Below are 15,392 nucleotides of genomic sequence, written 5' to 3'. Positions count from 1 at the left end.
TTTGCCAATACTGCTATTGCAAACATAAAATTAAGTGGCATCCTCAGGTGACAGCAGTTGCATTGCTTTATATAAGTTCTATTTGAGCAAAGCTCTCAATTTATTTCTCTACAGACTACATTAGAATAACAAACATCAATGTCTTGAAAATTCTTGCTTAAGTTAACAAACCTTTAAGCTCATTGAGCAATTTTATGTGTGAAATACTTTAAATCAAAAGGACTTGGTATAATATAAAGAAAAGTTAAGTAAACATGTGCATGACCTTGTGTGTCGAATCGGTGTTTGGAGGGATGCGAGGAGCGGGACACTCTGCATTTACTCATGTAAAATGAAAGGATAAAGACTGCGGTTGATTGAAATCTGTCTGTTTTAGTGCTTCGATTTATCTTCTGAAGTATAATAGGCACGGGAGAGAACAAGAGACCTTTCTCCTTCGGGTATAATAAATGTTGTGTCGTGTTTCAAACAGCCGGTTAGCAGCTCCTAAATGTTACAGCCACCATTTAAAAAAGTTCAATATCTTAACAAAGGCGAAAAAGACCTGCACTGAGTTTATTTCTTCATTATTTTTCCAATAATGTATTTTATCGCTCGTCGTGTATTTGATGTTAAAAACACTACAACCTAGTTTCTTTATGTCTCATTACGAACACAGCATTACTTACGAGTGAAATGAGGCACACTGTACCGAAACATCCTCTCTATCATGTGTGTAGCAAGTCTGATTCTTTTTGGTGAATCGGTTTGTTTGGATAAAAAAGAAATTATTCACCAATTTGAGTCCATATATTGTGTCATTTTTAAAGTTGCAATGAAACAGAATATTTTCTTCCGTATTATGACATACATCTGAACATAACAGATTATCGAAATATAGGGCGGGGACTTGTTTCTATCTGTCGCTTTGAAATGTGGGCGTTCCACTCAAACAGGAACTTGCAGTTGTTTGTAAAGGGGCGGGGCAGGTTTTAATTTGAATGCCAACTGAAATGCAGCTGTTCATCCCTGTTTGCATTATATTTTAGTTTTTTAGTTGTATTTGGGGTAAAAATATCTGATCAAGTTTAATGCTTCCACTCTTATTCAAGATTAATTTTAATTTATTACAAAAGAACAAATCATATCACAAATTAATTTATTCCCACACTGTTTTTGAGCCAGATTAATTGTATTATATAAAAGGTGAAAACAGAATAAATAATTACATACTAGAATATATTGCTTGTTTAAATAGCTTCAATATAGTGGCTAACAGCTTGCAATGTAGTTAACATTAGTTGCCATTAGTTGCCATCAGTTGCTTAACTGCTTTAAATTATGTGTGGCAGACTCACTTCCCCGACACTAATTATCTGTTGCTAAATGTTTTCCTCACAAGGCACAAAAAAACTACAAGCTTGAGGTAAATACTCGCACAGGTGGTGCGTCTAATTAAAGATTTTTATGGCAGAAGTAAAAAACAAAGTGATGGCTATTAAGATCTGAGAACACGGGGGCGGTCAGCAGTGGCCAATGTCAGCAAGGCTTGGAATAGGGCATTGTGGGTGCATGATGAGAGCGAATGTGACGTGGCCAGATGTGGCTGACCAGCAGAGCATAGGAGCGTTGAGGTGACACCCTGTTGAGTCACCCAATCAGACTTGAGACTAGGGCTCACTGAACACAATGAGCTTTTGGACACAGGGCGATGATACACAACCTTCAGGCAATGTAGTATTTTTTTTTCTCAGAGTAATTGGAGTGTATATGTGCTTTTATAACCTTTGCCCTCTTCAACAAACATCATGACAACTCAGGGATTGTTCTGCATCTTGCAGCTGTTCTGTTGTCTAATGGCATGCATGTGTACCTTGAAAAGTTACTGTCCTCTTTTATATTATCATTTATCTTGTCATAGATGGATGTGAGCAGTACCTCAAACATGCGGTCACTGTCCTCTCATTATGTTGCTGTGATACACAAATGTTAACATCTACATTATTTCTGACATATTCAGACAACGGATGCCGATTCTTGAAAATAATTTATGAAGTCTCTAAGAGGTGAGATAACAGTGACAAAGTATGTGGTACTGAAGACTGAAGTAACCATGCTGAAAATGCAGCTTTGCTATAACAGGAATAAATAACATTTTAAAATATATTACAAGAGAAACCAGTTTATTTCAATTCCAGCCTGGCTGAGATTTAAAGACTACTTTAATTAAAACAATAAAATAAAATAATGTTTCCAAACTTTTGACTGTTACTGTATCAAATATGACATACAGTATATGTATGCATAGGATGACTGAGTTGGGCGATTTACTTTGAACCATTTAGTTGTTATGCATAAAAAGCATATTTTTCCATTATTTCTTCACTGTTTGCTGGCCAAATCTCAATGTGATTTGTGGATGCAATTTGTTTTTATGGGTGGACAAAAAAAGTCCCAAACTAATAAAATTAGTGAATGCTAATACTGTTCAGAAATTGATTTACACATTTTCTGAATAAAAAGTGCTATCTCACCACCACAAGGCTACAGTTGCGTTAAGGTGTTTGGAATGTTTTTTTTTTTTACCATGTTGCTATCCAGTTTCTAGGCTATTTTGGGTTGTTGCTACGGTGCTGCTTGGTGATTTCTAAGGAGTTTAGGGTGGTTGCTTACTGGTCCAAGTCCATGGGGCTCTCCTCCAAGTTTCAATGTTATTCTGGTCCCTAAATATGGCCCCTTTTCAAAGTATATATATATATATATATATATATATATATATATATATATATATATATATATATATATATATATATATATATATATAGCTAAAATTCTTCAGAACATGATTCATATCCATTGTTTCACACCAATATTAATAACCACTAACTAAACGCATACTGATTTTGGTGAGAAAACTGAAAAAATCTAATGGGACAGGTCAACTATTCTGTCTTTGTACAATTTAACAGCTTTAGCTTTCAGCTTGAAAACATTTTATTTAGAACAGTTTTGGGACCTCCTGGGTTGGGAAATGATTGAATGGTGCCACTTGCTTTTGCCTCACAACAGCTGTTTGCATGATTAGCTGGAAACCAAATGTAAATGTACCAATCTAGCCAATTTAATTTAAAATAAATTTAAATGCTAATAAGATACTCACAACAATCTTGTATTGCCTCAACAGTTCGGAAGTAGCCCCCGGTAGACCCAAATATTGTGATTTGTTTCAGTTGTTACATGTACAACACACGTTTTTCATGATCATTCTCCAATGGCGAGGCAGTAATTCTTACTCTACTGATGACTAGCGGGTTACCACTGTTGATTCAAAGGTAATATTTCTCCATGATTAATTCCCTTAAGATGCAATCTCTATAAATAACAAATGAAAACAGTAGAATGTCTTATAATGTACGAAAAATGAAAGGAACCTGATGGTGGGAAGTCGGGGGCGAGTTCATCTGAGCTTAATTCATATTTAAAGACTTCCTTTATTACATCTTTAATAGCCTTTTTTGTTGGTATCCCTCAACTTTTGGCTCCCAGCACAGTTTAATTCACCTCCCATTGAGTTGACTGGCTCAGAACTTTCAACTTCTGACTTTCATCTCCTTTCTTTCGGCCTGAGCTTTTATTGCTCTTCAGCTTTTCCTCAGAGAATTAATGCCACCATATTGGACCACACAAAACTCCAATACAAGTGCATAAAAGTATGAGTTCAGAGAGATTTACTGTTTGGATTTTAATATCATAGTAAACTAAAAAACTACTGCAGATGAACTTTCACTGAAGATATTAGATTGGAAAAAAGTTATTAAATCATTCCTTTATGACAAGGAATAGAAATTAGGCAACTGCTTTTTTTACAATATCAATCAGATTGGTGCCACAGTATTAAGATAACTCTCCCAGATTTCATTTCCAAACTAGGGAAAATTCTCTGCATATGCCATACCATTAAGAGGATTAGGTTCAGAAAATGGATCATGATGCTTGTAGTGACAAGCAGCACTGTACTCTCACTATATGGACAAATTACTGCAGGTGAAATGCCCACATCTGCTCTGTAATTTTAACAGGTTTCTTTGAAAGGCTACATGACATATTTTATGAATTTATATGTTCTCTATTTTAAAGATGCACACTCTTTAAAAAGGCTTTACCAAAAGTAATGAACAGCACCTTTGAAAATTCTGTTTAAATCACGTAGACTCACATCATCGGTAGCCTAATAAAAGCTGTTTTCTGTTTTGATTTTCACATTTGCCTCATTGAGACACCCATGTTAAGAACATATGACCAGACAATTACAGCTTGCTTTGTCTCATTAACCTTCCTATTATCAGGAATTTTCAATCATCGAATAAATGAATAATTTCTGACAAGGTCATAATGTGATTTTGCATCCACACCACTAGGTGTCAGCATACTAAGACAACTAGCATAACAAATGACAGTTCACCTTAAAAACAAATTCTTTAAAATTAGAACTATCATGAGAGCTAGTGCATTCAGTACTTTAACAGAGCACTGAAATGTATGTATCATTCTTGTTCTCCAATATAGTGGGGATCTAGAAAGTTTAACAATAATATAGTATACCAATTGCAACATCTTTTGACCCATAATGACTGTCAAACTCTACTACAAATCACTCTGTAGACACACAGACTAAAGCTCAGACTATGTCAGATAAAACTTAATGAACTATATACCTGCTAAGGCAACACCACAGCTCTGTCTGCTCCTGTTCATGTTAATGAGTTATCGAAGCCTAATTAATTTCTAAATTGAAGTCTGTGAGTTTCCATTACAATTAGAAGGAATGAAGCGTTCCTTCGCCATGCCTCAAAGAGCAGCTAATATCCTACCTTCCATTTTTCTCATCTGGGGAGAAAAAAGGCAAATTTTCCTCTGTCTGCAAGGATTTAAATAATAATTTTACTACACAAGAACCCTAACCCTCCAATTCTATTGACAAAGAGAAATAAAATTAAAACACACAGGCCAGATGAGAAATATGCCTGATATCCCCTTGGCTCTAATTCAACAAGAACTGGGTCAAGCTCATGAGAAATTTAATTTGAACAGATGTCAATTAATACCCATTATGTCTTTACTTTGAAAAGCAGAATCGTTCTCACAATCTCTTAAAGCCTGGCACTTCACTAGAGATTTAGTTAGATCTTCTGTGATTTGTGTCTCATCTTTTGGAAATCAGTTTTTACCTTGTAAGGAATGTAAGTTAATTAGTTTTTTTGTTTTTTTAGCTCTCTGGAACATTCAGATATTGAGACAGTGAATGACACAGGAATACCGTTGACGTGGTATTTTGCTAAGAATTTCATCATTTTGCTAAGAATTTGATTATTATTTAGCAGAATCCTTGATAGACCACCCCAAAACACATATCAATAAGAAAAGGACTTACTTGAGTGTAAACTGCTCCACAGTTGAATTTGGGACCAAAAGCAGGTAGATGTTGAGGATCTCTCCTGGCTTTAATGGCCTCTCTGGTAACCTCAGGAAGAGGTTTGTGTCAAGCTGTTTGTCTACCACCAATTGTTCCTGACTGGGCTGATACAAACTGATGCTCCCAATACGCAGAAGGGGTTGTTGGGATGAGCTCTCCCCTCTGGATGCCCCTCCCCGGCGTGGGTAGCTCTCCCCACACTCATCATTGCTGTCTGGGTCATGTAGGGTATAGTAAAGCTCCACTTGAAGGGTCTCCCCACTTAACTCAAGCCCATCTGTTCCTGAAGACTTTCTGCGACCCAATGGTGCTACATTAACATTAAACCATGTGGAAGGGAGATCCAGTTGGGCCAAGCATTGAGCCAGATTCCCTTGAAGCCTGCAGGAAGTTTTGATCTCCCGAACATCTCTAAAAGCATGCAGCCTCACACATGGAAGCTTGTCCTGAATCTTGAAGTCATCCCAGTCCCGTCCTGCAATATAGAACAGCACCTGAACCAATGGGTTACTAGCAAACACTCTAGACTGTACAATAAAGGCCCGGACCTTCCAGTTGACCGTCAGCCTTCCAGGAATATCCAAAGGACTTGACGGCTGTAGTAGGTCTTTGGACAATGTCTGGTCTTGAGTGAAAGGCCCAAGTGAGATGTTGATAGCAGGCAGTTCCTTGGTCTGGAAGACCACAAAGCTTTCAGAGCGCTGAAGAGGGTGTCCACGTTGGCTGCCATATGATGTAACTCGGGTCTCCTGGAGAAAGAAGGCCAACTGTGTGTTGGAGATCTTAAAATTAGCAGGGAGGTAAACTTCTGGTGGACTGGAGGTGGTACTAGGAACAGGGACACTGAAGAGGGCATCGGAACTGGTAGGGGAAACTTTACCAGCAACTGCAAAGACAAAACAAGAAGAAATACTGTTAAATATGCACTGATACTATTTGGTGGTAGCCAAGAATCGAAATTTCAAACACACAGGTTGAAACTCAGTAGAACAGATTTAAGAATTTAGGAACTCTAGAGTTCATGGAATCCTGCTCCTGTTTAACACTGAACCCTTAAGTAGGCACTCAGCTTCATACAGCTTTACAGGGGACGACTCTTGAGTTACAGCACTGCAAGTGGCTATTGGATGGAAAACAAATAAAAAATGACAAGTAGTGATGTGTTGGCTTGATAAAAAGCGTATTCATTGCATTGAAAGGAATTCAAGATCTTTTCTGTATCTGCTGGTGGCAGGGAAATATTTCCACTTTGCAAGAAAGTGAACAATGTTTTTCAAATGAATGCTTGTCCTCCCTTTCATGCCTCGAGAGCTCAGTTGGCTCTGACAATAGATGCTGATGAACGGCATGCAAGAGAGAGAGGTTTTCAAATGAACTGTTTCGGATGAGTTGGGTGTTTAGAAATTCAAATAATGAGCAATACATTCATATAGTGAATACATTGGCTTCAGTGAGAGGATGGAGCTGATCATCTTTGACAGAAATTCTCACTATTTGGAGTGAGGTGATATATCGAGTAGCATGCAACAGTTTGTCCGATAACATATTGTACACAGAAGAAATCATTGATCTCTATCTCTTGGGCTCCTAAGATTAACTTCCCAGGACTAGATGCCCAATCGATTGTTGAGGAACTTCAATACGCTGATAATAATCAGCCTGTACTGGAGAGAAATAGAGACACTTGGACTTTGCTAATATTCAAAGCAAAGTTGACCAAATAAAAAAGCTATAGAATACACTGTTGTAGAGTTACTGTGTGAAAAGGGAGGCACTTATGTCATTTGAGAACTCAATTCATCATCATGCACTCTATTCAAATATGGAACATGCTCTCTAAAATCAGGGGGACGATAAAACTTACTTATCATAATGACAAGGCGAAGTGAACAGAAAATCCATGGCAAATCCACTTGAACAACAAATTGTCCCATATTCCACAAATGCTTTGCATTTAAACTGGGTACTTCACAACTTTAATCACTTCACAGGTACACAAAAAGAGTATCCTTGAAGCTGGAGCCAAACTATAGAAAAAGGTTGATAGCTGCAGATCAAGCTCAGTTCAAGCATTGAAAACCTGCGCAAAGTCTCCAAACTTGAAAGCAGACGAGTTGTATCCTCTCAGTAGTAATCCAACTGTATCCAGAACCTGCTCAAAGATCTGAAAGACACTGATCACTTGTGCCTGTTAAGAGGCTCCGAAGACACCTCCTGCCCTGCAGCATGATCGGAGTGAGTTCCCACTAGCATTCGCTCACTCCATCTATTCTCTGCAGTTCCTGTTTGATTGTGACTCCTCCTAGCAGATCCCGTTCTCCTCTTACAGCCCGAGACAAAGCCTAGACACCGCCCTGTCTCACCACACCTCACCCCAAACTGTAATAAACTCTTTAGCTCTCATTCACAGCCAGTGCAAAAGCACTCCTCCCAGGACACCACCGTGGCAGACTACAAACTACCCTATTACATTCATCTTATCCCACTAGACGTGTCGAGGCAGACTCTGAATGTGTCTGTGTGAGGGAGAGTGTATTTGTTAGGGGGGCTGGGTTTGGGGGAGGGATGCATAGCTTGAGCGCCTTCAGGCAAAGAGTGGGGGATTAGTGGGAAGATCATTGACGAATTAGCTCTTCTCCTTTCCTCATCCAACAGCCCCTGGAAGATACATTTGAATGGATATGGGGGATGGGGGTGGAAGGTGATCTACCCTTCCAATCACCCAGAGAGTTCTCGAGAGGTCAAAGAAGGAAATAAACTATAATAACTGGGATGATGCTCTGTGCCAAACTATCCTGCTACTACTACTACTACTACAAATAAAATCTCTGCACAAAGAGCAGCAAAATATCATTAAGAAACATTTCTGACCAATGCATTCCTCAGCTGGAATGCAACCTATTGAGTGCCACTTTCTGTGAAGCAAATGACATTGTTGAGACTTCAAGAGAGGTTCTCTTCTGCTCCATTACATTCCTGACGTGTATCATTGTGCTCATTCAACGGAAAGCCCAAAGATTGGCTTTCACACACTCATAGGTTTGAACAACTTTTGGTGTGGCTGCGGGCTGTAAAAACAGATATGAATACCTCTTAAAGGGATGAGCTAATGCCTCTGAAAGCCAATCCATTACAAACACATTAAGCATCAAAGTGCTAATGTATATGGTTTCAATAGCTTCATCGGATTATGTGCTTCCAGTGCCCCCAGGGATATACAGTATGAGAGGTCACAGATTCTAATACATCACGCCCATCATTGCATAGGCTCTGCACTGTGACAAAGAGAAGGCACATATGGGACTACAACATGACACCAAAAGGCCACACCGATCCCTCTTCCCAACCCCACTTATAGACCTCTGGGTGTAGTGGAGTGGCGGCTGCTGTTGCTGAACTCAGTAACAGGATACACATCTGTTGGTCAATGACTGTGGCTCGATACAATCCTGGGGGCTTTCTGTAGCTTTTAAGCTGCAGTCTTATGAGAGATAATGGAATCGGCATGTGTAATACGCCTTTGAAATGTCAAAGTTACTCTATTTTTTTTGGATTCGTGGGAAATGCAAGATGCTGGAAGGAAAATAAGAAATTCCTCACAAGCATGTAAATTTCCTTTGAAATAATCTGTCTAGTGGGGCAAATGCTTTAGGAAATAATCCATGCAGATTTTTCTTAGAAAAAATGTGACAACAATAAGCATTAGAAAATAAATCCCCCACCCACATACACCGCACACACATTATGAAAGTGTGCATATCGATTGCAATCTTGAGGTTGTCATTTGTTTCAGAGTATGTTAAAGTTTAGAAATGCTTAAATGGCATTGTATATTATTTCCCGGTTTGAATTACTGAACAAATTGAACAGAGTAGTGTGTTAATTAATGAGCTGTACCTCAGAAACATCTCTATAAAGAGACACGAGAAGTGCTAGTGGAATTGTTCCATTTGAATTATTGCATTCAAGTGTACCCAAAGGAAATGTGCATAGAGGAAATTGAATGAAGAAGAGGCAGTGAGAATACAAAATGTGACATGAGATCAAAAATTGGGATGATGCAATCTGAAATGTAAATCATTATAAGGCAGACAAAGGAGAATGCAACATTCGATTTGCAAAAACATGCATTTGCATAATTCCATGATTGATAAAGTCACATCTGTTAAACCTAGGTAAGATTTCAATTCATAAATAGAAGTAGCATTTTAAGTTGTTGTACAATAATTAGAAATACAATAGCAATTTCCTTTGAAATTGTAATCAATTCGTTTTGTTTTAATTTTCAAATAAAATTTACATGAATACACTTATTTTGTTTGGGGCAACAGTACCATATACTTTATGTAGTTTACACATACAAAAGAAAGGCGAGAACGGTGTTCTTCAATACATTTATTACTGTTTAATGCATTAGTAAAAACAAAGACATTGCCTAAACTTTATGCTGGCGCCCTCCCAGCAGTATGAAAAACAAAACTGTTCATCAAATTTTGTAGAAATTGTTTATAGAAAGTGAGCTACGTGACATTAGAATGCTCCCATCATGCTATAATCACTAAAGCTGTCACTGCAAACTAAAGTGAAATATAAACCATTTGTTAGTCTATCTACATCTGTGGATGAGGCTGCTGAAAACTCATTAGGTCTTTATTGTTATTGACAGGTCTATAGAGTAACTTAAATGCCTCTTATTTGCATTCATGAGTCTGGAGTTGGTTATAAAACTAAACTGAAGCAAAAAAAAATTGTAAATAGAAAATTTTGATGCAGGCTCATTTTAGTAGACCTAAATGGACTGCTGTAATCTTCAGTTTCACGTTTAGTTAAACACAGCAGCCGTGATCATAATCTTGATTATTCGATTAAATGTGCAGCTCTTTACAGTTGTACCAAGGGTTTTATCTAAGTATCATGACACTTTACTGCATCTCATGAGTTCAGCAGCATTCATCAGTTAGGCCAAATAAAGAATTCATTAATTCACCCAAAATATATTCAATACGTATGTATAACAATAGGAGCTCTGGAGCGTCCACCAAACCTTTTGATCCAAGGCTATGGTAACGAGCCTGCCAGTCGCTGTAATTTAGAGGCTATAGCGAATGAACTGGCTTGAGTTAGCATGACAAGCAACAGTTGCAAATGAAGTGATTTACATAAGAAACAGGCGCTCAGACCGTTAGCATCACGCCAGGCCTTGGCGTACCACAAATAGTAACTGCCATTGCATTGCATTCTCTTCATTATTGCACTTTGGTTTCTGTTTTCACTGAAAATAACCATTTCAGAGAACATGTTTTAAAGGGAAACGGGCCTTAAGATATTCAAACTCTAAACCGCAAACTATATTTTGCCATTATTTCAGCATTCAATACCAGGAGGCCTAATGTATTTGCTCCTCTTTGCACCACTTGCCCTTGTCTGTCCTACAAGTGCCTTTTGCTATGAGTGGATGGAAATTGACTTAATAACAGAACACGTGAGATACTGAGCGGGGAGCTGATTGCTAATGCGGTGCCATTGCTTTGCTGCAAAGTCATTTATGGTAGAATTAAATGAAAGGGAATGAGGAGATTTGTCATTAAGAGTTTGACAGGATATAAATCAGAATCCAGTGAATTCGGATGGTGAGACGCATTGCCACAAATTCAGATTATAAAATATTTAAGTGGCTAATTATAGTAACTAAGCAAAATTATGATTCTATGCATAGTAGAGAAAAAGTAGCCTCGTTTCCAGAAGCTGTGAAAAAGACAGTGTTGGAACGATAAAAAAAGTGTGGCATGGATAAAAAAAAAAATCATGTCCAAAGAAAGATAATGTTTGTATTTATTTATTAACTAACTAAATTATTTTTTAACCATATATATTACTTTATAAATACATAAGAACACCGATTCAGATACTGATGCATTATTTAGCATTGCACTGTCATTTGCCTGGCTTGGAACTCAAGAATTGGTGTATATGTAATAAGATGTGTCTGACATCTGAAGTGTATTCATACCTGCCCGCAAATACACAAACAGAGACGCACACACAAGTAGTTTTGCTAACTGCATTGATTGTACTTTAGAAGACTGTTTAATGAGCCTGAAAACAAAAACAATAGGGAAGGGCCCATTCCACTGGGAATACTAATGAGTGTATTGACTGAGAAGGTGTCTGGGTACGTTGATAAATGATTATAAGTATAAAGCACATTGCTTTCACCTTCATAAACAATACAGTTTGTTGCATTTTCAGTGCACAGACCAGATACTAAATATGTGGGAGGGGTTTGAAACTATTTCAAGACAGCTTTCAATGGTCTTTATTAACATTAGTTTATTATTGTTTCAAATAATGTGGATTCCTCATTTTATGTCTCTGTAGAATATGATATAAATTGCTTAAACGTGAATGTACATAACCCGCCTGTACGGAATCATTGCCCACTGAATCCCACAGAAAGTTCTGCATAATTTAAACGCCAGTCATTCACAAAGTTGTACATATTCACTCTTCATTTAACAGATATTATGGCTAATTTGATTATGCGTTCAGCTACTAGTAAGAGAACAGTATTCTCAGCCCATTCTCACACATTTTTCCATTTCCATTTGCATATTTACGTTTTGATCTTCCCTCACAATCAGTCGAAAAAATTTGAAAAACTACACGGATTAGAGCGTTTTGGTTAAACAACATAATTTTAATGAAAAAGCATGCAGAAATCCTAATCTGCGGTCAGTTACCTTACCATTTACAGTGAAAAACTATTATTAAATTTCACAGAACAATTCTTGTAATTGTACTGAAAAATACATTAGTATTTTTTATGAATATAAAAATATTGATTTACCACATAATTCACAGCAAAACTCATTATATATATATTAAGAAAATACATGCAATTTCACAGTAAAATATTGTTAAAATAATGTTTATGTATGAGTCATTGCATAGATTATGCTGATTTTATTCAAAAACTATTTTCTTATACTTTTGGTTCAGTGAAATCTGTAAGGTGAATATGGATTATTGAATTTTTAATAATGAAAACGTAAGTGAAATGTTTTGAATTGAAATATTCACAGCTTAAATATACAACCATGTTGAATATCAGCCCATAAAAATGCAAGCCCTAAAAATACAATGCTGAAGTGCAATTCAACAAGATTTTTTGTTTAAAAAGCATTATATTACTTCTTCCATAGGTGTGTATATTAAAATTATATCACTTAAATAAATTATATTAGAAATATATAAGTAGTTAATGGTAAAGTCTTTTTTTATTGTGATGCACATATGAGTGAACCAGTTTATTAAAAACATATATAAAAATGATATAATATACTACAGTATATTATATATAGGCCTATATACACGAAAGTAGAAAAAAAAGCTAACTAAAAGATATAAGACAAGATGCATTAGAAAATAAGTACGGTCAAAATTCCTTTCATGCCGACATGAAAGCTTTAGATGGAATATAGCATGTCACCCCTGCAGGGATTTATGCACATTTTACATGAACTTTAATGCCTGAAGCTTTGTCATCACGTTTTAATTAGACATGACTGGTACATCACATGGGAAAAGTATGTTGCAGAGCTCGTATTCATGAAATCCTTGAGATCCTTGACATTTCAGTCAATAAAAAACAGAGCCAAAAAAAAAACTGACTTTGGAAAGTAACTAATTACAAATACTTTCGTTACAGTACTTGAGTACATTTTATTTTTCAAATCTTTACTTTTTTGAGCGCTCAAACTGCACAAATCAGCATCGCTAATGTTTAATTATTTCAGTGATTGAGCGATGCTCATATTCGGATTTTAAATTGTAATTTTGGCAGCTTCTGAAATGGTTATATCATTGATATTACCAGAGCACTGAGAAGTTGAGGTAAATAGAAAACTCGGCTCAAAGAAGAACTCAGTTATTGCATGGACGGAGCAAGAAAATAATGTAAGTAGTGTCACGTGCACATTTCAGTTGAATGGTAATAATTGCCCTCTTTAACAATGCAGTTAAACTAAATGTACGAAGAAAACTTCGTATGAAGCTGAAATAACCTCAACATTAACAACAATGCAATAAAAGCACATGGTTTATCTGTCAATCAGATGCATGTACAAGTGTAACTACTGATTAGCAACAGTGGACTCCTGGCACATTTTTGGAAGAAAAAATAAAATGCATTTTTATTAATATGTTAACCTACCCCACTTTATATTTTTTTTACTGCCACCTGTCTATTCACACTGTTTTAATACCTAATTTCTTTGATCAAACATCTCACTTGCCCTTCTTTGCCTTTGCCTTTCTTAAAAATAAACATTCAAATGATCTTACGTGGACTTACTTTTCAAAATTAGTAATAAAACAATAGCTCTTGGCAACAGGAATAGCCAGTATGTTTGTATAGCATAGCGTCAAACACGACAGTTTGAGATTAATATCATGTTTTTCTTCAAAATCACTATATATACTGCATATATACATGTCAGTCATGTTTGAAATAACTTCTATGGTCCATGTTGCTTTTTAACACAGAGTAAGACAGAAAATATATTATTTTATAAAATGCAATACTATGATACAGGCTATGTTGATTAGCGATGCATTATAAATATACAGTACATCATTCCTATGAAAATACCCGCGATGACATGAAGAACACAGATAAATCACAGATTATCATTGCAGTGATGTGTTTATTGTCTTCATGTTTCATCAGTCAAAACGTCACTATCTGCATGTTAATAAAGTCCCCATGAAGCTTTTTTTTACTTTTGGAATGAATATGTTAGTCTTACTGTTATATAGAAGTTATTGTGCTCCAAAGCAATGACAAAATTCACATTTAGAAGATATAAGATATATATATACACTCACCTAAAGGATTATTAGGAACACCTGTTCAATTTCTCTTATAATTTGGAATGAATATTATAGTCTTACTGTTATATACAAGTTATTGTGCTCCAAAGCAATGACAAAATTCACATTTAGAAGATATAAGATATATATATATACACTCACCTAAAGGATTATTAGGAACACCTGTTCAATTTCTCATTAATGCAATTATCTAATCAACCAATCACATGGCAGTTGCTTCAATGCATTTAGGGCTGTGGTCCTGGTCAAGACAATCTCCTGAACTCCAAACTGAATGTCAGAATGGGAAAGAAAGGTGATTTAAGCAATTTTGAGCGTGGCATGTTTGTTGGTGCCAGACGGGCCGGTCTGAGTATTTCACAATCTGCTCAGTTACTGGGATTTTCACGCACAACTATTTCTAGGGTTTACAATGAATGGTGTGAAAAGGGAAAAACATCCAGTATGCGGCAGTCTTGTGGGCGAAAATGCCTTGTTGATGCTAGAGGTCAGAGGAGAATGGGCCGACTGATTCAAGCTGATAGAAGAGCAACTTTGACTGAAATAACCACTCGTTACAACCGAGGTATGCAGCAAAGCATTTGTGAAGCCACAACACGCACAACCTTGAGGCAGATGGGCTACAACAGCAGAAGACCCCACCGGGTACCACTCATCTCTACTACAAATAGGAAAAAGAGGCTACAATTTGCAAGAGCTCACCAAAATTGGACAGTTGAAGACTGGAAAAATCTTGCCTGGTCTGATGAGTCTCAATTTCTGTTGAGACATTCAGATGGTAGAGTCAGAATTTGGTGTAAACAGAATGAGAACATGGATCCATCATGCCTTGTTACCACTGTGCAGGCTGGTAGTTGTGGTGTAATGGTGTGGGGGATGTTTTCTTGGCACACTTTAGGCCCCTTAGTGCCAATTGGGCATCGTTTAAATGCCACGGCCTACCTGAGCATTGTTTCTGACCATGTCCATCCCTTTATGGCCACCATGAACCCATCCTCTGATGGCTACTTCCAGCAGGATAATGCACCATGTCACAAAGCTCGAATCA

The 15,392-nt window shown here is 36.9% G+C and overlaps 1 protein-coding gene across 3 annotated transcripts in view; it reads right to left on the bottom strand.

Moving 5' to 3' along the window:
• tmem132e (transmembrane protein 132E) overlaps nt 1–15,392 on the bottom strand; it is a 386,941-nt gene that overhangs the window by 100,936 nt on the left and 270,613 nt on the right. For 2 of the 3 annotated variants that reach the window (XR_013195659.1, XM_077206567.1), the window contains exons 1-2: nt 7,317–7,945; nt 5,411–6,338 (exon numbers count right to left, since the gene is read on the bottom strand). Coding sequence is in view for 2 of the 3 variants with exons in the window: in XM_077206567.1 (XP_077062682.1) it covers nt 5,411–6,338; nt 7,317–7,386 (998 nt within the window). In the remaining variant the exon portion in view is untranslated. Of the gene's footprint in view, nt 1–5,410; nt 6,339–7,316; nt 7,946–15,392 lie in introns of those variants that run through there. The other variant, XM_077206566.1, reaches the window with a different exon arrangement.

Source organism: Siphateles boraxobius, unplaced genomic scaffold (genome assembly GCF_051911475.1).
Source record: "Siphateles boraxobius isolate OS27281-9 unplaced genomic scaffold, OSU_SipBor_1 56, whole genome shotgun sequence".
Taxonomy (NCBI): Eukaryota; Metazoa; Chordata; class Actinopteri; order Cypriniformes; family Leuciscidae; genus Siphateles; species Siphateles boraxobius.
Note: the sequence above shows the minus strand (reverse complement) of the source record. Positions and strands in the feature narration are given on the sequence as shown.